This window comes from Callospermophilus lateralis, chromosome 6 (assembly GCF_048772815.1).
Source record: "Callospermophilus lateralis isolate mCalLat2 chromosome 6, mCalLat2.hap1, whole genome shotgun sequence".
NCBI classification, from domain to species: domain Eukaryota; kingdom Metazoa; phylum Chordata; class Mammalia; order Rodentia; family Sciuridae; genus Callospermophilus; species Callospermophilus lateralis.
In genome coordinates, this window is record NC_135310.1 from 9837922 (window position 1) to 9862318 (window position 24397).

At 41.5% G+C, this 24397-nt stretch overlaps 1 protein-coding gene across 6 annotated transcripts in view; it reads right to left on the reverse strand.

Moving 5' to 3' along the window:
* The window catches only part of Tulp4 (TUB like protein 4), a 223355-nt gene that overhangs the window by 37725 nt on the left and 161233 nt on the right, over nt 1-24397 (reverse strand). For all 6 annotated transcript variants that reach the window (XR_013091583.2, XM_076858082.2, XM_076858083.2 and 3 more), the window contains exons 4-6: nt 17620-17781; nt 5392-5572; nt 3018-3152 (exon numbers count right to left, since the gene is read on the reverse strand). Coding sequence is in view for 5 of the 6 variants with exons in the window: in XM_076858082.2 (XP_076714197.2) it covers nt 3018-3152; nt 5392-5572; nt 17620-17781 (478 nt within the window). In the remaining variant the exon portion in view is untranslated. The remainder of the gene's footprint in view (nt 1-3017; nt 3153-5391; nt 5573-17619; nt 17782-24397) is intronic.

The window sequence follows — 24397 nt, forward strand, 5'->3', positions numbered from 1 at the left end:
GCCTGAGGTTAACCCAGCCCTCTGTCCCTTAGGTTTCCATAGTAACGAATCACCTTTCTGTTAGTTGACTCTTGTTTGTGGGCACATGCATGTGCACGTGGTGCGAGAGTGGGAGGAAGGAGACAACAGCAGGTGATTCCTCTTTAGAAAGGCCGTTTTCAGTGAGTATAGTAAGGACTGGGAAAAAAAGGGCCCATATCCACTGAGGACCAATCTGCTACCAGGGGCCCCAGCATCACTGACCCCTGTCCGTTCCCTCAGAATGAGTGACGAAATGCTAAGAGGAAGAAATTCTGCAAAACAAAGCATGGGGTGGAGGCCTTTTATTTCATGGCACACAGGGATGAAAGAAGTGCCTTTGAAAGCTGCTTACAGTACTGAGGTACCCAGCTCCTCGGGGAACACCTGAACTCATGACTGAATCACTCTTCCTCAAGAAAAAGTAGAAGTCACAGAGGGTAAAGTCCGGGGGAATAAACCAACTCAATGCTTACTGTGTCCCCAGCTGGGTTCCTCCCCTGGTGGAACTTCCTGGGCAGTAGCTACAAAGCAACATCAGACCCTACTTCCTCCCCAACCCTAGAAATCTGCAGCGAAAACCAAGGGTGGCAGGTGGTGCAGAAGAGGGCTGGTCACAGGGACAAGGGATGACCTGGAATCCTAATTCTTCTGCACATGATATAAATTACAGCACTGGTGGTAAGTCAAAGAAAGGGCATGTGAGTCACCTTTTTCCCCTTGAAAAGTTGTCTAAGTTAGTTACAGAGAAAGACCCAGGGGATCAGAGACCTTAGGGATAGGTGACAGACCTGTCTGTGATAGGGTAGATAACTGTGGCCAACTGCTCTTTTCTCTTTTTTTTATTTTTTAAATTTATGTGGACAAAACATAAATTTAAAAAATAAAAAATACTGCTGTTCAGGCTACATGTAAGATCAAGTCTAAAATATTCTGATACCATGACAGAAAAGAGAAATCATCTCCATGAGGTACCTCCTGGCTGGCACCAGTTCACTTCAATTTCATTCATCTTTCTGAAATTAGGAAGACTTAGTACAATGGCATCTCCCCTCCAGGAAGGTGTAAATAATTGAAAACATTTTAGACTACATTAAGATTTCTAGTTAGGCAATGACTACAATGCTGAATTTGTCTGAGTTTTTAGAACATGACTCAGGTAAAAAATCTTTACCTTAGTGAGGGCCTCTTTCAATCACTCCTCAAATCACCAACTCCTCCTCTTATACTCAGCACCATTGATGGGGCTATGTCAGAAATGCTGCTACAGCCAACATGACTTGACAGGTATAACATAAGTCAACAGACTTAAGGAGCCAAAAAAAATAGTTTCCATAAGCAAGATGGTAAAAAAGACTGGAAAATTCATCTTGTGAAGAAGAAAGAGGAACTGAGTGGTAATTACATTATTTTCAGTCATGACCAGATATTTCATAGAGAGCAAATTCAGAATTCCAACAGTAGTGGCAGATTTTTAAGAAAAAAATAACTTGGTTAAGAAGTTTGAAAATGTAATTTGTGAAGAAAAATGGAGATTAGATTACTAACTATATGGGGGAGCTTATGATGACCAAACATATTATTTAGATCCATGAAAGACAGAACATTCAAAAAACAATTTACAGAAAAGCAAAGGAATTTAAGTTCATCATCAGCATGAAAATATTTACTTAGCTCATAATGAGGCCTATCTGTGTGATATAAAGGAGGGCTTCTCCATACTTCATGCTGCACAGGACTTTATAGGCTAAATAATTCCTTATAAATCTAGTTCTGAAACAGCAGAAGGGGATACCTAAGAAGGAGTATAACCTGCTTCTAAAAATATTCTATATTTTTAAAATAGAATTAAGTAAGGCTTGGGGGTATTAGAGATGTATGATATATTTCGGTCAACCATCAGTGACATATATAGACCTGATTCCTGAAGAATTCACACAAGCAGCAGCAGCAGTACAGGACAGTAACTCTCTAGACTGACATCCAATTTTGAATTTTGGCAGTTAACTAGGTTGCAGTCAAGTTCCTGGCTGGCTTCTCACCTCCCTATTCAGGTTACAGTAGGTTCTTTGAAAATATTAGCCAGAGGCAATCCAGGAATTTCTTTCTTTCTTTCTTTCTTTTTTTTTTTTTTTTTGGTGGGGGAGGGTACTGGGGATTGAACTCAGGGGCATTCAGCAACTGAGCCACATCCCCAGCCCTATTTTGTATTTTATTTAGAGACAGGGTCTCACTGAGTTGCTTAGGGCCTTGTTGTTGCTGAGGCTGGCTTTGAACTTGAAATCCTCCTGCTTCAGGCTCCCACAAGTATGCATCACCACGCCCAGCCAGGAATTGAATTTTTAAATCTTTCTACACTGCACCATTCAATCCTCAAGAAACAGACTGTTTTTCCAAAGAATTCACCAGGGCCACAACATCAGTTAATATTCTTGAATTGAAAAATTTAGAGCATTTCCAATGCCTATGGCCACTGATTTTCTATCCAGAAGGCAGCAGTGCTTGATGCCTGCCCTTCACATCCACGCCTCCATCTGGCCGTTGCAGAACCTCCACAAGTCTTTCAAGGTAGCATTACTGCACAATGATTGGTACCTTAATAAGCCTGTCAAATTCTTAAAATTACAGAGCTTCTGTGTAAATGATGACTGTACACCATCTGCTGCCTCAGGAATGGCAGGTGCTAGTATCCGTTTACTGTGCAGACAGTGTGAACCAGATGCAAACACACATACACCTGGGAGGGTCATTCTTGTCAGAGTGAGGAAAGGAGTAGGGTAGGACAAAGACTGATGGGAATCCCTCTTCAAGATAAGACCAGCTATGGAGTTGTCAGGTAAGCAGAGGAGCTAGGGGAGTGACCTGTGTTAACAGACTCCATTAAGCCCAGAAGAAGTCACTGCAGAGGACAGGAATCAATAAGTACCACGTGTGTGACACCAGCCCAGAAGGCATTCGAGCACAGGGCTGCGGGGATGGGGCATGGCAGCGTTTTGTACCTTTCAGCCCTGAGCGGATGACAGTGGGAGACAAGTCATCGTAGTTGTTCATTAAGCTGATGTCTCCCGAGGTGAAGCTGACAGTGAGCAGAGGCTTGATGTTCTGCACTGGGATGGGGTACGCTGCAGGACCATCTGTGGAAACACAAGTGCCAAGTGAGAAGCAGGCAACAAGGCTGTGCTCTTGCGTGGTGCCCTAAAAACTGCCCAGTGATGCAGCTCTCACTCTGGACTGGGATGTCACCAAATGAGGCAGTCACTGCACCATTCAGGAGCCACACAAGTCATCAGTAGAGCACTAGCAGAAGACCTCAGAATGAGGAGAAGGACATGGAATATGCAATCCAAGGCAACTGCAAGGTAGTGAAAATATGTGTGAAGTTTATTAACTTGTATATTAATGTGTCATGCAAATTAATAAATGCAAATTATTTTAATGCTATACAACATATAAGAATAGTGGGAAGGAGGATAAAAACATTTTCTTAATTTGGGTCCAAAGCATCAAAAAAAGCTCTTTTCAATACTAAATGCTCTTCCATTGAATGTTGAAGGCAATAAGCAACCACAGTAGTCACAATCAGTTCTTTCCCACTTAAGTTTTTCCCATAAGAGACTGAAAATCTGGAAAGAAGGCTGAAGTTGGATGTGCTATATACGCAGCACCTGGCCACCATAAAGAAAATCCTGCTTTGCACATCCAGGAGTGCTTGTATGTGAGGGGCTATGGACTGGGTCTTCCACGTGTTATTTGAGAAAGTGAAAGTCCCTCTACATACCTGGATAAGGCAGGGCTCTTTCAGAAAGTATCATGGTCACATGAGCTCAACTCCAGCAGCCATCCAGGGTGGCCTGCCTGATATTCACCTGACTTAATGTCTTCATGCTAAGACACTGCACTATACCTACCTCTGCACTCCAATTCTCTAAGCCACCAAGAATATTGTTACATCTGAAATGCAAATACCTGTCATCCCCTAAAGTGCTCCCTGCTTCTGAGAAGGGTAACTGGCTAGAGGAGCACCATGGACTGACTAATGTCTTGGGCTGACTCTGGACTTGCTTTGTAAATCTGGTCTCTGGATCCCATTTCTTCCAGTAATAACATGGTTTGAGTGAATCTAAATTCACCCTACTAGAAAGGAGTTCTGAGCTGAGTCCATATTTTGACTTTCTTGCTCAGAGACTGTAGAAATATGACCAATGATTCACCTGAGGCTGTTGTCTATTTGGAAAAGGAAAGTCACCATCCAAGTGGATGTATAGGTACTAGGAAATCTCTCCCTCTCAAGACCCAGTGATCTGGAAACCCTACAGCCAATCTTAATGCTTTTCACGTGGGAAACCATCCTTCACACAACATGCAAGTTGCTGGGAAGCATACCATATTATTTCTGTCTCTGTGACAAGAGGGAGAAGTACCAGTGGAGACAGAGGCTGATGGGGGTGACTTCCAATTTTTTCTGGACCAGTTCCTCCTAGGATGACAGGCCCGAAGTGGCAGGAGAGGTCAGAAACTGTCCAGGACAACAGCCTGCAACAGTGTGACCATTTCTAATTAAGGGGCCAATCCCTTCCACTGTGTCATAATATATTTTTCTTAAAAAAAAAAAAAATTGGTGGGTGCAGAGTATGGGACTCTGGTAAAGGATATAGGCCAGTGCCGCATACTGACTCTGGTGAAGGGCAGAACCACACCAGAGGGTTCCTTCTACTTTTTTTGGTCTTCTAAGGGGAGGAGAGATGAAACACACTGCTTGAGCACAAGAGGCTGGAGTCGCCTAAAGCAATTCCCACCAAGAGTGTCTGGTATCACAGTGAGGTCACGGAGGGTTGGGGGGATCATGTGACCTGAGAAGGGGTTTAGCTTCTGCCTGAATCAGGAGAAAACACAGGCATGAAATATGGCCCAGACCCTGGCCTTCACTGTGGCAAAACTGATTCTCTTCTCATGCAGTAAAGCTACAGGCTTCAGAACCCTGAGGGATCTGTCCACGCCACACATGAAGCTACTTAACTGCACAGAACTCTCCATCTTAAAGCTCTTTATTCCTGCTCAGCAGCTAAACCCCACAGCACCCCAGGGACACAGGAAGAGCCATCTTTATTCTTTACATCTAAGAAAACCTAATCCCATGGGGCATAATCAACTTCACCCTGATCCTGAGAAAAGGGACAGCAGAGAGGAAGCAGTCACACCAAGAGGGGAGATCAGGCCAGTTGTGCCTTGCATTTCAGTTCAAGAACCCTTCCCAGTAAGTTAGAGAGCCGCAATGGCAAACCTTCACCCTTTCTTTTCCAAATCAATTCTTTCTCCTTATGGTGCTCCGGTCTGTTAAATGAGTAAGAAAGAGAGGGCCAGCGAGCTGGCTACCTTGGGGAGGGGAGTAGTCGTCTGAGTCGGTATCACTCTCGCTGCTGTCTTCCACCAGGAAGATGGGGTAGTTCCAGGACATGCTGAGGATGCCGTCAGACTCATGCAGGAGGACGTGGGCCAGCATCCTGCCGTGGCAGTCCATGACAATTACCTGCCCGTCGGCCGTGCCAAACAGCACCTGCAACCAAGGACCAGAAGCCTCGACTGAGTAGGACAAAGTGCTGTGGTTTCCGGCAAACCTTGTTTGTACCAACTGGTTTTAGGACAAAATATATTTAGACTAAAAAAAAAAAACCAGTGAAGTAACTGAGAGTGACTTAAAATATTAAATAGCAAACACTCAGCTGGCCATTATTGCAAGAATTCTAGACCTCCAATATTGAAAAATGAACTAACAGCAAAATGAACACCTTAGGTTGTATGGACATTTCCAAATGACACCAGCAAAATTTATTTCTCTTTTGTGTTTTTTCATTGAAGAAGGGTTAAGAAAAGACAATATTAATTTACTTTTCTGGAAAATAAAAATAAAAAAAGAGATTTATTATAATTCTCTTAACTTTAGAAGAAAATGTTTAAATTTGTTGGCCAAAGAGAAAATATATACCACACAAATCACTTATAGACTCAAATCATTTTACAGACTCAAACAACTTGGGAGAAGTCAAATAGGCTGACCATACCACGAAGTGATCAGGCCAGGCTGGCTGCCTGACTAGAAAGGCTAGAACTTACACCCAGAGAAAGTTACTCGAGGCCTCTTTGTCCTTGCTTCTCTTTGCTCTTGGGCTTCTGACATAACCTCCTTACAGCAGATGGCACAGCTGGATCTTAGCACCTGGCAGTTTGGGTGCCCAGTGGGCACTCATAACCATTTTTTTGTGTGTGAAATGAATGAATTACAGTCAGTGACAATGGAAGGCAATTCTGCTGATGACTGAGATAGACTAACTGCCAGGGAAAACATGGTGCACTTAAGCAGTATTAAGTTCATAGAATTACAGAGCTGTTTAGAGTTGTTTTAGAAGAAACCAACTATTTATCAAATATTCTATTAATCAATATCTATATTTTAATGAATGAACACTAAAAGAAGGTTAAAATAATTTCTCCCAGAGCAATGATGAGTTCATTAGTGTATACTGCATAAAGGAAAAGCAGATGAAACTGCTTTGAAACACTGTGAAATTCATTTTAGAAAGAGCTGGAGTTCTAGCTGTCAACAGAATAATAAGTATTAAATGGCATGGCATATCTACAAAGCTCTCATCCAACACAGTCTCAGGGATGGAGACCTCAGGGCTCATAGACCTGCTGAATTCAGCTCTGGAAGGCAGACGTTTTTGTTTTTTTTAACTTTTATTTTTATGTGGTGCTGAGGATCGAACCCAGGGCCTTGCACATGCAAGGTGAACGCTCTACGGCTGAGCCATAACCCCAGCCCAGGGCAGATGTTTAATGTGCCTGTCCAGCAGTTTTCAACAACAATAAACAGAGAATGTGTTTTCTCAAAACTTTACCTGAGATGTACAATTTACATGTTTTACAGGTGAAAGAGGTGTGGGAATCCCAATGTGCCACTAGTGCTATGGGTGATGTGCATGGAACAGGCTAGTCTACATTCTCATTTCTTCACTATGGGTGTGAGTGTAGGGGGTGGAACCCAGGGCCTCTGCATGCCAGGCAAGCACCCTACCACTGAGTTACATCCCCAGGCCTATTCACTGTTTTTTTTTTTTTTAAAGAGAGAGAGAGAGAGAGAGAGAGAGAGAGAGAGAGAGAGAGAGAGAGAGAATGAATGAATTTTAATATTTATTTTTTAGTTTTCGGCAGACACAACATCTTTGTATGTGGTGCTGAGGATCGAACCCGGGCCGCACGCATGCCAGGCGAGCGCGCTACCGCTTGAGCCACATCCCCAGCCCCCTATTCACTATTTTGAAAAGGTACCTATGAACCTTCATAGTAGGTGAAAGGATTGTTTTATCATATAAGACTCTATTGATGAAAATAATTCATTAGCAGATGCCAGCAAACAATTATTCTTCAAAAGTAGTCAGGACTTATATTTACCAATTCCAACAACTTCCCAGAGCCCTCCCTGCTATAGGTCCTCCTAACACCCCTGAGTCTTCCCTTTGGAACATTTGCTATTGTTCTCCTGTCTTTACTTTATGGTATTTGGTTTCCTTCCGACTCCATACCAGACTATAAGCTTCTAAGAGCATGGACTGAATGTTGTGTACCTTCCGCCAACCAAATTTATATGTTGATGGTATTTGGAGGCAGGGCTTTGGGAAAATGATTAGATGTAGATGAGGCCTTGAGAGTGGGGCCTTTGTGATAAGAGATCTGAGCTTGCGTGGCTTCTCTCTCCACCATCAACCACTGAGGGAAGGCCGGGTGAGGACACAGGGAAAGGGCAACTATCTGTGAGCAGGAATGGAGCCCTCACCTGCAATGGCTGGCATTTTCAACCTTAAAACCTCAGAACTGTGAGGCCACCCTCAGTTGTTTCAGCCACCAGGTCTGTGGCATCTTGTTACAGTGGTCCAAGTTGAGACCTGAACCCCGTGAGCGCTGCTCATCAGTGTCTCCCGGAACCTCTCATTGTGCATGATGTGCGGTAAAGTGTGTGTGAACGAAGGGTGGGTATGTCTCTGTTCTGAGTAATGCTCAGATTTTTTTTTTTCCATTTTAGAGAAAAAGGAACAGATACCAGATAGAAAAACAGACACATCATTCCTGAATTCAGCATCACACTAAAGCAAAACACAACAAAAAAACAGTCTCTAGATCCCCCACCATTAATCCATACCAACTACGGCTCCCATAGAAAGACAGTCTGTGATTAAAATGGGAGGAAAATGGAAAAAGAAGCACTTATAGTCTGGTTGTCAGCAGTGATGGAGGAAGCTACTCTGTTTTGGAACAAGTTCGTCACAGATAAGTGACAAACACTGGTAAAACATGAAATCAGATTTAAAAAAAATCTCCTCTTCATTATAAGTTGTTTCCATGCCTAATAACCTCCAATGAGATAAAGCTTATGCAAGCAAAGAACTTCATGAGAACCAGACAGAGAGTCTAAGAATAATGAATACACACATGGCAAAGGCATCAATCTCTGCTGCTTCTGCTCCCTAATCCTGGGCAATGAGCCAGCTTGAGACAGGCTGGAGCTGGGGGTCCCTTACAAGGTACAACCCACCCTTCAGGTAATCCTTTCCTACTCCTCAGGGATGGTCCTAGGCCCTCCTCTCTTAAGAGAGCACAACCAGACCCACAGTACCACAGACTCCATTCACAGCTGACACCCTGCCAAGCTTTTCCCCGAGTCCCAGACTTATACAAAGAGCTGCCTCGGGGTCATTTTCCCCTGGACATGCCCAAGGCCCACTGAAGTCAACATATTCAAAATGAAGTGTGTTAGTATCTTTATCTCAAGCAAGCACACAACCAGCTCCCTTCCAGTTAAAAGTGTGGCTTGTGTTTCATCTCCAGTGTCCCAGGTAATGTCTAGTATCTAACAAGTACTCGGAGAGCTCAGGTGAAGGGCTCTAGAGACCCATCACACAGAATTAATCTCCCGCGAACCATGGTTCCCCAACACTCTGAACCTGGCTCTGATATTGTGTGCCTGTTTCCCTGTAAACCATAAGCTTTTTGATGGCAGGTCTGTACTCCTGGCTTGTCACATGCTGCTGTCCTGACTAGACGCTCAATGACTAAAATTGATTTCCTGCCCAACATTTCTTACAAATGAAAACTTTCCCTTTCTTCTGAAAACTAGAAACCAATGTTCAAATCTTCCTATGAAACTGGTTCCTGAAACACTATCGATGATGAATTATGTAAATCTCTGTCCTCTATTTTCATGCTGTTTCCTTTTGTGGCTTGTAGGCTCCACAGGGCAGGTACAATGTTCCTTCTGTGATGTGTACCCCGAGACCACATAAGTTGGCAGAGATGTGTGGGTCAGGCCATACCACTTCAATGGCTGTCTCTTTGGGTTTATTTTATTTTCCAGCAAGGAAATTTTTAAGAGCAATGCAATTATGGTATGCATATATAATCTTTTCCTTTCAATGTAATAATCCATTTTAAGCTATTTTTAGGTGTGATTATTTTTAAACAAACACAATTATTACCAGTAGTTTAAAATGAACCAAGTCATGAACCAAAGGCGGGTAGGGAGAGAATGCCAAATCATTCGGAAGATGTGTCTGGGAAGCAGTGGCATCTCTCCAGCACTGTTATCTTTGATATGGTACTCATCTAAATTCTTGAATAAAACTACATTGAGAAATTTCAACTTCAAAAGGTAAAGTACCATAAATGTTTAGTTCTTTTGTAATGGAGTGTGAGTACCAACACTGGATCTAGTTCCTGAAGGAGGCATGACAAATTCCTACTAGAAACCTTAACTCTGCTGGTAGAAGACAGCTGAACTGGCTACGAGGATGCAGGACTGAGAGGACAGCCACAGCAACCCTCCCTCCCTCTAAAAGGAGCCTGTGTCTAAATGCTGTCAGAGGATGGCTGTTTTTTTTTTTTTCTTCCTGCTCTTTCTTTCTTCCTTTCTTTGTTTTAAAGATCTCCATTTTGAGTTTCAGAACACTTGCCTTCAGAGGTGCTTCAAGGCCAGGTCTGACATTTTTGCAATGAAATAAACAGTTATTGAAATCAGACAGCTGAAAATGACAGAATTGCTCACTCAAAAAAATATTTCCTTTCCCCCGCCCAAGAGATATGAAATGTTATTTCACAGTTGACTGTAATACTCACTTCTAAATGTGTATCTTTGGGCTAAACATGTAATTTTAAAGTCATCTCACCTCTTTTCTGCAGAAAAGACCACTTGAAAACTAATGCATAAAGACGAGAGACTATCCCATGTTTGAAGATTTTCAGAGGAGATATGCTATCTGCCTCAGGCCTCAAATTTAATTTTATTAAATAATTCCGGTTACTAGAATATTTTCTCCCCAAATCTTCAAATTCCATTGTAAAGTTTATCCAACCTTGTAAACATGTGGCAATTTCTGAGGTTTGTGAAAAGGAGCAGTCTGACCATGGGGGTGATAAAAAGTGGCCTCAGTGAGAACATCTTCAGGACAAATACCACTCGAAGCACATGCCTCAGGAAGTGCACTGGTTGCTGAGGGACAGCGGAAAGGGCCTTTCCACCATGTGTCTTCTGGAACATGGAAATGCTCTATCTTTCCCACACCAATGACTGAGGGCGGGGGCAGGGCAGTGGGGCTAGTCCCGGGTGACACCTACTTACCTAGTAACAGTGCCCATTTTGCCTGAGTGCTGATCTCCTATCTGCCACAAAGCTACAACATATGAACTCTCAAACCCTTCCTATTTCAAATGCTACAACTCCTTAAAATACGTCTAAATGTTTCTAAATATGATGAAAGTAACTTTTTCCCGTGGCTACTAATAAGGGTCTTCACCCAAGGGCTGGGTGGACTTCCGGGGCTGTAAGCCATGGCCGTTGGCACAATGATGGGAGCAGACCCTGTAGCACTCGTGATGGGTGCCAACAAACGAGGCCTGACACAGGTCACACCAGGCAGAACAGGTTTTAATGGGCGATAACTGCTGTGGCAGGGACAAGAGTTCAACATGAGCTTAATTTTACTTCCCTCTGTGCAGAGGGAATGAAGGAGTGAGGGGACGTGTCAAGGGCCTGAAGAGAGCAGAAATGAACAAAAGTGGGAAGGGGTTTGTCAACGTGATTCGAACTCCGAGGTCTGCTAACCAGGGCTTATCATAATTAGGCCCCTGCCCTCCCACAGTGACAGGAGATGGGGCCCAATCTTCAGGTGATGGCTGGGAGAGTCAGTTTTCTTGGCAGCCTTGAGTTTTCCCAGGCAGGAACTGAAAGGGGCTGGTGTCATCATTCTAGGGACATAGCCTTGAGATGTTAGAAGTGATGTCAGAGTGATGCCAGTGTTTGTTCAAGCTATTAATTTATGGAGGAGGGCAGGAGGGGGAAGAGGGTGTGAATCAAGCCATTTGTATGCAGATCCTGCAGTTCTTGTGAGGTCAGGTGCAGTTGGAAAGAGGGCTCTGAGGGGCCTGAGCAGAGCACACACCTTGCTTCCTCCCAGCATGCCACAGTATGCACTCTGTGCTGAGGGCAGCGATGCTACATGGGCTGCTGAGGACAGAGGAGAGAAAGGACAGTCACTGCAATTCCACAGGAACACCAGAGGGAATCCTAAAAAGACCCAGTCTATAGTTTAGCCACCTGGCCAAACATTGGCATTTAGGAAAGGTTTTTTGAGTCAAAACCAAGGCCATCATCATGATGTGGTACTAATAAAAACACACAAAGAAAATCTAGGGAACTGGGGTAGTGGCTCAGTGGTGAGTGCTTGCCTAGCGTATGTGAGGCATTGGGTTTGATCCTCAGCACCACATAAAAATAAATAAAGGTATTATGTCCATCTATAGCTAAAAAAAATTAAAAAGAAAATCTAACACTAAATAAGCAAGAAACTACCTTTAAGAAGGTATATGTAAAGAAAGCCAGTGAATATGAATAATCTCCTCCCGTCTTCCACCCCGAATCTAATTTGTTCAATGTAAATTTCAGGAAATATTTTTAGTGTATTTTATAATTAATTCATCTATACTGAATCTTCAGTGATTCATCAACGATCTGAGTCCAAAGATAGTACAGAGAAACTGCGCTTCCAAACATCTTAGTTGTCACTGTCAGTAACCAAAACAACACTGACAAAGAAAATGAGACAGAGTATAAACCCAGTAGCCGCATCTGTTTCTGCTAAAGAAACATTTACTCCCACAAAGAGTTCAACAAAATTTCCAGAATACACACATAAAAAGAAGCATCAAGAAGCAAAATAGCATAATAGTTGGATAAAGAAAGCCAGGAAGGGTGGGAGGCCATCTCCCAACTTCTTTCCTGAGTAGCTTCCACTCTTCCTTAACTGTGATGATTCATGTACTTCTTGCCTATTTTGGCAAGAACCATCCTATATATGTTTAGTTTGGGGCTTAAAATAAACTTGGGCCTCTCCCTTTGCAATGCACGTGCTACAACAAAGTCATGCACAGATCTGGTGGGGAGGGAGGAAGGAGGATCATCCCAGCACTGGTTTAATCTCACGAGCAAACTGTGCTCCCTGAGCTATGAGCCAGCAGTTCTATACAACAGGTCCTCTAACCTACTCACAGATGGTGTACAAGAAGGATCTTCAGCACAGACATGGAGGTTTTGAGGTTTTGTGGTTATTTTTTAAGGGAAATAATCTAGTTCAAGAGTCTGTATGAGAGAGATTACCCTCCTCTTTTATTGTTGAACACCAGCTTTTGAGTCTTTCCAGGGGAGTAATGACCTATACCACAGGATTCCCAGCCTGCAGGCTCCTGGAACTAGAGCAGGGCTGGAGATGAGGGAGCAGACCTTCAAGGGCCAGCAGGGGAAATTTTCTTACAGCTAGTAAAAACTGCCTGCTAATAATGAACTGTGACTGACCTGGGGGTTTGCCATGTTTGACTTTTTTCTATCAAGCGGGATCTAGTGTGTTAGTTATTACCTACGTGTTAAATCTCAGCAACTTATTTTGGTTTATAAAACTGTTTTTAGCTGAGAAAGCAAAGGGTTATATTACTTTTTAAACTTCCCTTTATAATTCCCTTACAGTGCAAGACAAAACAAATCTTCGGGAGGAATATCCATCTCCTTGATGGACACTGCCCAGAGCCACAGGCAAACCCACATCTAAGGACCCTCCCTGCTGTGAAGAACAGCCGGGCTGTGACACTGACCTGACAACACTGCCTGGGATTTGTTATAAGAAAATAGCAAGGGAAAAAAAGGGAGGAGTATTTAAAAAGTGATGCAAAATTTGTGGGTTCTTTATTTACTTTTTATGAGATACTAAAAATTTTCATAAATTAAGAAAAATTATGTTATTATTAATGAAATTTATTTTATTCAATTAAAGAAGAAGGATACATACAATTTAAAAACCCTAAGAATCATTTATTACTTGGACTACATTTGGGAAAGTAGCAAATTTCCTTGAGTTCTAATTTGTTACTTCCGTCACAGCCTTATATTTTAAAAGTAAGTGAATATTCTTTCATTTACACACTGACTATGTGAGTTATCTGTGACAGTTCATTTCTCACCAATTAATATCTCCAACAGGTGCCCAGAGGAAAGAAAACAGGGAAGGGGCCCAAACTTGGAGCCTAGACACAGCATGAGGGAGTGTCAGTGAGGAAGCAGTGGAGGCAGAGGTGGGAGGCTGGGAAGAGGCGAGATCCAGCTGAGAGGGCAGGTGTTGCTGGAGAACAGCACCCAGGGCTGCAAGGGAATCACTGCCCACAGTGCCAGGCAGAGGAGGGGCAGTGCAGTGAAGCACCAGGCTGCTAGGAAGACCTCAGCGGGGACCACAGCCCAGAGATGAGGTTACTTGTGCACCTGTGGCTAGGAGAGCTGCAGGTAAGCCTGAGCAAAAGACAGGTGAACTAAGGGTGCTGGATGAAGTGCTGCCGAGGGAGGGAAGCCACACATGCTGGCAAGACAAGCACTCCCATCTGACCAGGCCACACCCACCATGGGAGAACACAGCTGTTCTGACTTTCCTAAATGTGTACATTTGAATGCCTTGAAATTCTCCTGAAATTACTTTTTTAAAAGATGGTTCGGGTAGCCACAGTATGTAAGTGCCATGATGCAGGAGCTCTGGGAGGAATGGAGTCCAGAGATGAGAAAGGAACAAAGTCACAAGCACATTTCTTGTAGAGCCCTGTCCCCATAGCAGAAGGCACTGAGGAACTTCTTAGGGCTCTCCCAAGAACGCCAGGAATCAAAGAAGTTTCTTCCCATACTGTGTGCGCTGAGAACAGCTAATAAATAATTTTTTTTATTTGAACTGAATCCCTGAAATTTGAATTTGAGGCTTTTCCCTTTAGTCCTGTTCTCAGGGGACACAGACATGCCAGTTAGTCTCTGCTCTCTGAGGAGAGTCATGGTCGTCCCAGGAACATGCCGGAGAATGTCACCATTTTTACATCTCAAGCTCTCAGCAGAATTCTTCAGTGCACAGATGGCCACTAAGACCCAAAATGTGCTGGAAGGACAGCTTCAAATACCTCCATCTCAAAGCCCTTTCATAAATCAAGGGATATGGTCTTCTACCAACCCCTGGAGAACGTAGAGGAAATGAAACATCTTGTCCATACAAGTTAGGCCATGAATCAAGGGCTTCTCTGCTGCATTACTCTGGATCAATGTAGGAGCCACAGATATTTTTTCCTATCATATTTATATTTATTTCTTTGTCATTTTCTATTTATGCCATTTTGTTTTTCCCCCAAGCCCTACAAATACTGTTCTATTTATAAATTTGCCTTAAGTTTATCAAGCTGAGTTTATGTCATTGTTTTTTCTATGAATTTTGTGTTCTCTGGTGTAATTTTTATTAGTTTGTTATGGGCTAAATGTGCCCCAAAATTTATATGTTGAATTTTGTTCAGCAAATTTGTTTAACTTGTTGGATTCCCAAAATTATTATCACTGCCAGGATATCCAATAACCACCTTCTCTCTATGCTAAGTTTGTCCATGAATCATCATGCTTCTGTGCCCTGCAAACCATTTTTGAAAGACAGTGGAACATTTTGCTGAGTATAAATCCTGCCTGGGAGTGACAGCAATCATCAGGGCAGAGGGTCTGGTCCTGAACCCCCCCACCCCCGCCCCCCACCATACAGGCTCTGCCCTTGCAGATGCCTGCAAACTACAGAACAAGCCAGGCATATCAGCATGCCTCATGGCTCCCATAGCCACAGCCACAGCACTGTGGGCTCCTTTGGTCAGTGTCCACTGCTTCAAATCTAACCTGAGAGAATGGATACCCTAGGCTCTACCACATGCCACATTCATGTGGCATACCCCACCCTCTAGATAGCTTAGGGTCTGTCTGCTCCACTGGCAGGACCTCCACCAGGCACAATGGCAGTATGCTTATCATCTGTCTCCTCCACAGATCCACAAGCATTCCAAAGGAGGAGCGATGTTTCACTCACTGGGGCATCTCCAGTGGGACCCATACCTGTTACAAGGTAAGTGTGCAGTCTGTTGAGGACACGGGCTGGCACAGCCTATCAAGGGACCACGAGGTGAGCCTCGCAGAAGGCACATGGGCTCGTGAGAGGAAGGATGTGAAGCCTATTTTTAAGTACGTTCACATCTGTTCCTTCATCTGATCATGACTAAAGCCCTGTGAATGAGGCAGGAAATAATTCACACCTGTCCTTACAGTGGAGGAAACTGATGCAGGAAAGGTCAGGTGCTTTGTACAAGGCCACTTCATGGACTTTTCTATGAGGATACTCTAGGGATAATAAAGCTTTACAATAAATCCAAAGGCTTCCTATGAATACACACGTGTGTGGCAGGGAGCAAGGGAAGGAATTTGCAGTTGAAAATATGTTCTCATAAATCTACTAATACTAATTTTAAGGAAAGAAAAAAATTTGCCTTTCTTAATTAAAAAAAATGGAAACATGAAATAAATATGTGGTGCTCAGAGGAAAGCAATTCAGTTAAAAAAAAAAAAGAAAGAGGCTCAAAAACAAAAATTACAGTTCCATATTGTATTGCTTGCTTTTACAAATACTAAACTTAAATCTCTTTAGGAAATTTTCTGGCATAAAACATAAGGTTTATATTTACAAAGGTTTTAGCCTGTCAATCCTTATATTTTAAGAGTGAATTATCAAAATGTAATTTTATAAGGTTATTATATACTATCATGAAAACCAAATAGGCATAATAAAAACAATTTTGAAATTAAGAGTTTGGAAGATGAGCCACAGAATAGGGATGTGGCTCAGTGGTACAGCACTTGCCTAGCAAATGCAAGGCTCTGGGTTCAATCCCCAGCACTACTGAAAAAACAACTAAAAGAGAAGCATCTTTGTAGAAGATGAACCAGAGATTCACATCCACCAAATAACTACTGAGGAATTCTGATTCATTTCTGTCCAGTCCTTTCCAACTTATGGATGGGTTTCTTTTGGTTGTTTTATGATGTGGCAACACAACACACATGCCATTTCATATCCTAATTTTTTTCCACATAACATCTTAAAAGCTCTTTTAGATTATTATATCATCTTTATAACCACAATCTATAATTTATTGAGTTACTGTATATTCTTTTAAGTGATTATGCCATGGTTTATGTAATCATTCTTCTATTTTATTTTTTTATTTATTTTTTAGTTGTTGATAGACCTTGATTTTATTTATTTATATGCAGTGCTGAGAATCAAACCCAGTGCCTCACACACACCAGGCAAGTGTGCTACTGCTGAGCCCCAGCCCCAGCCCCATCTCCTATTTTAGACAAGGCTGTTGACAAATTTTACTACCATATATAATGTCTTTATAATTATAGGTAATTTTGTCCATTTTTGTTTCTTTTAGATAAGTTCCAAAAGCATATTATAAAGGTGGATAGTAGTTTGTAAGCCTTTCAACATATACTGCCAAATTGCTTCTCCAAAGGTCTAATATACATTACCAGGAATGAATAAGAATGCTTACTTGCTTACATTCTTATCATAATCAGTAAATCACCTGTGTCATTTTATTATCATTATTTTTTTAAAGAGAGAGAGAGAGAGAAAGAGAGAATTTTTAATATTTATTTTTTTTAGTTTTCAGCGGACACAACATCTTTGTTTGTAATGTGGTGCTGAGGATCAAACCCAGGCCGCATGCATGCCAGGCAAGCGCGCTCCACTTGAGCCACATTCCCAGCCCATTTTATTATTTTTTAATAATAGGTGAAAAATATACCCTCCTAGTGCTAATTTTAAAATTTCCCCAGAGAATGAATATTTTCCTATCATGGTTATTAATTGAACTTCCTCTTTTGTGAATTATTTTTTTATATCCATTATTTATTAATTGGTTCATATGAATTTTAAGATAAATTTGTTTGAATATTTTATAAACTAAAATGTTAACTCAGTTACCTTACTGGTGGAAAAAATCTATGCTTCATTTAGACTTTTTGTTTTAGTTTTTACCTTGATGTTTGGTTCTCTCCACTGTGATAATCTTTAAGAGGCTTTCACACCAGCTCCCTCTCTCCCACACCCTTCTTCCTCCTCAGCCCCCAAGATTTTACCATTACACATGCAGAGTGAGAGGCATTACCTGTTGGTCATCAGGAGTCCATATGCCACATGTGATTTGACTTTCCAGGTTGATCTCAGATGACCAGTGTCTTTGTCCACTGACAGAACCAACCAGGACAAACCCATCTCGATACGAAATAAGTGCTTGAGTCCCATCGTGGCTCCACGTGAAATCACTCACCTTCAGACACACAGAGAGAAGGGTCAATTGTGATCTGAAAGGGGAAACACTTTTACCAAAGCCTAGATAGAGTCCTTAGCTTGGCCTTTCGGCTAAGATCAAGAGGGCCTGAAGAGAAACCGCAGTGAAGGCATCATCAGGAAAACTCCAGGGACTGCAGTGAGGGGCAGCGTGGTCCTCGTTAGCACTGTTTTATGTACTGTGTGGACATTCACCCATTAAGCCCCACACCAATTGCCCATGAAAGTGCTGTCCCCCATCTGCAGAGGAAACCAAGACACACAGGGGCTACGTGATCTTCCCCCAGCCACACTGCAAGAGAGTGGCAGAGCCGAGAAGAAGCCCAGGGTTCTGTGGCTCCAGGGTTCTTACTTTTAACTGCTGTCACATTGCCTTCCGCTTAAGATTGGTGACAGATTCTCCATGAGTGTCTGTGGTCATTTACCAAAATAGTAAAGCTCTAAGTTTCTGATTATATTCTCTCATAGTCTTGCTAATAGTATTCTCTCAATCAAAATGGGATACATTTTAAATTTTCTCTTTTATGGTACTAGGGTCAAACCCAGGGCCTTACAGGTGCTAGGTAGGCATTCTACCACTAAGCTACATCTCCCACCTTATTCTTGATCAAAACGAAGGTAAAGAAATCTAAGTGGAAAACATTACTTACAACTGAATTTCTCAAGTGCATGCATTGAATCTATCCAAATCTCTCGTGATCTATTGTGGTAAATTCCTTCTATGGATTATCCAGTATTATTATACTATTCTTATATACCTGTGGATATTTGGACTCTGCTGTATAAGTAATTAAGACTGGGGCTGGGGTATAACTTGTTGGTAGAGCACTTGCCTAGTATGTGCAAGGTCCTGGGTTCCATCCCCAGCATGAGGGGGCAGGGGGTGGGGGATGAAGGCTACACATTTCTCTCACATTACCACTTTAATCCTATCTTACAAATTTTAATATATGCTTTATAAACATGCATTAAATGTATTTTTTAACCCAGGAACTATTTCACTACACATTTTTTTTAAATCTCAAATATGCAAGAATTTATTAACTCTTTTTGTTATTAAGTTTTAACCCAGGTTCAATGAACTCATGGGATTGTGATCTATAGTCATGGTACCTACCACTGGAAGTCTACTGAAATTTACTTTATAACCCAAATTAAGGATTGACAAACCACAACTTATGGGCAAATCTGGCCTGTCAGCTCTGTTGGTCTACCACTCAAACTAAGAATGGTTTAAAATAGTTGAAGGAAAAAAATCAATAGCAGAATATTTTGTTATTCACAAAATTCAAGTTTTTTAAAATTTTTTAATTTTTATATGGTGCTAAGGATCGAACCCAGTGCCTCTCATATGCTAGGCAAGCACTCTGCCACTGAGCTACTGCCTCACTCCCGAAATTCAAGTTTTAACAACCATAAAGTTTTTTTATTTCATCAGTAAGTTTTCAAAATTTGTTTTCTCATTACATAATACCTGATTTTTGGCTCTTGATCCACAAAACCTAAAATATTCATATTTGCCCCTTCATAGAAAGTTTACAGACTCTTATGCAAGAACAGGTCAATTGTTAAATGTTCTGTAAGAAAAACTGTGTTCTAACTGGTAGACTTGGGACCTCCACATATCTACTAGGTCCAGTTTGTTAACTGTGTTGCTCCAATCTTCTGTATCTTTGCTGGTTGTTTGTCATGAGTGTGCTATGTCATTAACATAGACAAAAAGGTTTGTATCTTCCCACAATGTCAGAATTTATCGAACAATAATCAGTTCACAGGTACTTTCATCAATGGCAATTCACTGAATACTCATGGGTCACCTGGTAGTCATAGGATAGGCAATCACAGGTTCTTTTATTCCTGTCTTAATTTTTATTATCTACAATATTCAAATCACATATCACACTTCACCCAATTATATATATAGGTTACAGAAAGACAAGGAAAGGGCCAAGGCAGCCACAGGGGTTCCAGAGGCTCCCTGAGAGCAAAGGCAAAGAGCAGATAGGAATGCAGAGTCACTATGGGTGGTCAGATAAGATTAAAAACCAGTCAAAGAACTTGTTCAGGACACAATGCAAGAATTTATTCTAGGCCAAGGTCTGGAGGCAGTTTCACAGTATCAATTTGGAGGGTCAGCTTGGAATGGGACTTGTGTGGTCATCATGGGCAGGAGAAACCACACTCTGCTAAAGATTCCTCACGGTGGTGATTTTCCAGGGCAAGGCTTGTGACCAATGACCCCAGTGAAAGAATCAGGGTGCCTCTGTGTCCAGTCTTACGGTGTGCCTCTTTTTATGAGTCTTGACTGAGGGGTTGCATCATTCACTGGTCTGGTGTGTTCCATAAGCTCGTGGGCCTGGATTTTCTGATATGAGTTTGATTTGCCCATATATCCATGTGCTTCTGATTAATTCAATAAGTTCATTCTTATTAGCATGAATAGTTTATCAGTTAATGCCTTATGAGTGTGCCAGGCAAATGGTGGTTGTTTACTTGTACAAACAAGGTGTAGAGTCATTCCTTCTTAACACTTAAAACTCACAATTAGTTTGTTTATGGCAAACTGCTGCTTTTCAAAATGAACTGACAAACATTCAGGAAGAGCCTGGAAATTGCTGCTCTACACATCACGGACTAACTCAGAGAGGGCACAACCTGCTCTCCACACTGCTGCCAACACACGTCTGAGTATGTCAGTGGATTGATCAATCTTTCCTTTCAGTTCTACCAGTCCTTCACTATTTTGATGGTATTATTAAAAGTATATATATTAAAAACATCTTGATAAACTACAGTTTATCATTATCTGATGTCTCTATTAACAGATATTTTATCTAATATTAATCTAACTACACCAGCTTAATTTTTTTTCCCTTGGTATTTGCCAGATGTATCTTTGTCATCCTTTTACTTTAAATTTGTACATGTCCTTAAGTTCTACATGTGGCTCTAAAAGACATAGATGCCAGCTTTTAAAAATATAATCCATTAAGCTTTATTTTCTGATTTAGTCCATTTGTATTTATTCTAATTTGTGCTGTACTTCTATTTAGCTCTTGTGTGAGTACATGCGTGCGTGCACCCACCTGTGTGGTACTAGGGATTGAATCCAGAGTACTTTACCACTGAGCTATACTCCAGTCCTTTTTATTTTTTAAGACAGGATCTCACAAAGTTCCCAAGGCTGGTCTTGAACTTGCAATCTTCCTGCTTCAACTTCCCAAATCACTAGGATTACAGGCTTGCCTCACTGTACTTTCTTAATTTACTTTTTCAGTTTGTACTAACTTTTGTTTCTTTTTAATCTTTTCTAACACAAGAATTACTCTGTGATCGTCACTGTTGCTTATACGTGGAACTATTCAAGTCTCTTTAAAATGTGACATTATGGGGCTGGGGTTGTGGCTTAGTGGTAGAGCGCTCGCCTAGCACATTGCAAGGCCCTAGAGTCAATCCTCAGCACCACATAAAAATAAAATAAAGGCATTATGTCCAACTACAAATAAATAAACAATATTTTTTAAACAATGTGACATTACTAGATGAATCATATTTTAAGAAATAAGAAAAATATATGAACTAATTGCAAAAGGGGCTAAAGGTTTATAATAAGTGACCAGCAATATCTCTTATCATGACAATGGCATGATTTGTTAAGTAGCTCTTGAATAATTGCTCTGAGAGTCCTTAAAAAAAAAAAAGACAAACAAACAAAAAAAACCCATTTCTTCAGTTAAATCTAGAACCTTGGGTTCCTTTAAGTTATATCCCAACCACCTGAACTACCTAGTTTTTCTTAATTTAAAACAAAAATTGTTTCACACATTATATTCTGCAATAAAATTTAAAAGTTCTTTCATTTTGCAAAGATAATGCTATTACTTACCAGCATTTTAACTATGTACTAAGAGGAAAAACATCTTAATAGAGAGCTAAGGCAAGGCCAGGAAAATGAAGCTTCTCAGGGATATTATAGCAACCCATCTTTTTCAACAATCATTGTTTCTTTGTAGTGAAAAAAATGAAAATCCTTTCTTATAGCTGTTTTGAAATACCTAGGACACTCATTACTGATAATTACCCTACTGTGCAACAATACACCAGAACTTCTTGTTCTTACCTAACACTAACTTAATACCCACTGACCAACCTCTCCTCATCTCACCCTCTCAACCACTGTCCCCAGCCTCTGGTAATGATCATTCTATTTCACCTTCTATGAGACCAACATTTTGTAGATTCTGCATATGAGTGAGATGGTGCAGCATTTGCCTTTCTGTATCTGACTTATTTCACTTAACATGACGCTCTCTGGTTCCACCTGTGTTGTTGCAAATGACAGAATTTCATCCTTTTTCGGTTGTTGTATTGTGTGTGTGTGTGTGTGTGTGTGTGTGTGTGTGTGTGTGTGTGAATCCTTACCCATATAATTACTCATTTTTAATTTTTGAGGAACTTCCAAACCCTTTCATATTGGCTGCACTAATTTACATTCCACCAACAGTGGGAATTTACACCTCCCTCCCCTAGTGCTTACTGTCTGTCTTTTTAATCACAGCCATTCTAACTTGAGGTGGCAGCTCACTGTTTTTCTGATGATTAGTGATGTTGAGCATTTTTTTTTTCATATACCTACTGGCCATTTGTAGCTTTTCTTTTGAGATGTCTCTACTTAGGTCTATTGTCCAGTTTTTAATTGAATTATCTGGGAATTTTCTTTTGAGTTATTTGAGATCCTTATTATAACTAATATATTAACCCACTGCCAGATTTACAGTTTGCAAATATTTTCTTCCATTCTGCAGAGTATATTATATTGATTGTTTCTTTTGTTGTGTAGAAGCTTTTCACTTTGATATAGTTACTTGTTTATTTTTGGTTTCCTGCACTTTGGGGATCTTATTTAAAAAAAAACAAAAAAAAACATTGGCAATCTCACATAAGGTGATGCAGGATGTTCACATGAATTAACTGGGTTTATTAGGCAGCATGGAGCAACAAGAATATATCACACCTAGAAAAACAAAATAGTGAAAACCAAAAATAATGTGAAATCAAATACTGAATGCCGGAGAGAAAATAGAAGAAAACTTCCCTTCTTCTGGTTGCTTTTCAATTGCACTGGGTTACAATGCCTTTACTTTATTAAAGATAGTACTCAGACGAGGAATAACTGAAGCTGAGCAGCAACCCAACCAATAGCTGCCTGAGGCAGCTTCTCAAGAGACTATCTCAGTGCATGTGCCTGGCACAACCGTCTTCAATGACTAATATGGTACAATAATGTGCGCACTGTTGCAGACCCTTTTTGAAATACAGGACTTATAATCAATGCCTGAAAAAGAAATTGTTAAGGCCATCATTTAGCTTCAGCCAACTTTTTGCTTACTTACTCCATGACAGTGAGAGACACTCTCTGTATCGAGGATCACCTGTTATTTCTTCTAAAAGAAGAAAAGTGGCACTCTTCTCTAAGCCGGCTTCAAGAACGCTCATCCTCCAAGCTGCAGAACTATTCCTTTCACTAGACGCTTTTCCAAGCATGCAGAGCCACCAGTGCCCCCACCAGTGACCCACTGGAACCCATGTGCAGTGTTTTTTTAAATTCAGAAAAGATCTGACTCAGAGCAAATAAAAGCAACCAGTCCTTCCCAAAACATGCCAGTGTTTAGTGGTGAAAACTGCTCAATGTTTTGAAGAAACAAAGTTTCAAACAGCAAAATTTCATGAAATCGAAATCAAGTCACAAGATACAGTGGTGACACCAGAGGAACCTGGCAGCAAAGGCATTTGTAGGTTCTGGATGCTGCCAGCTGCTCACAGCTCATTGGCCTCCAGAGCTGAACTCATCCTACCTTTCCTATTTCTGACATGGCTGTCTGCTCCACACTCTCCATGGAAAGAAACAGAGAGAGACGTGACAGGTGGTGGTGATGATGCAGCTGCTATATGGAGATGATGAGATCCCCAACCAAGAGAGGCTTCTGCCAGGAGAAAACCACGTGGCGGTGGCGCTGCTTGGCTGGTGGGGTGGGTTTCTCAAACAGTAATAAAGTCTGAGCATTTGGGGATACACTGTGACATATGCATTTCTGCCAAGAGAAAACTGCGCTTGTCTGGGAACAAGCCATGCAGTGAAGTGCCCTGGACTCACACCAAGGCCCGAGTCCTCACATCGCCACCCACGAGCCTCTGTGGGCAAGCTACTGAACCTGCCTGATCTGGACTTTTCTATTAACTGAGAATAAGAACATTTTCAGAATAAGGTTCCTATGGAGATGAAGGGAAATAACACATTAAAACGTCAAGCACTTGGTTGGCATGTGACCTAGTGTCCTTTTCCCTTCTTCCCCTAAGGAATGACTTTAAGCACTAAAGTGCTTAAGCACTTAAAGTGCTCTTGTCATCCTAAATCTGAAGACACATCTCACCCCATCATGTGGCCTTAGAAAAGCGTCCTCTACTTTGGTTAGAGACTCTGTGGGCAACCTCAGAGAACTGTCCACTTCATAGGAATCCATGAATAGCTACCAACTCCAGGCCTGCAATTTGTCTTTGGAGATGATGCCTGGCTACTGTCTCAGGGCAGGTGAGTT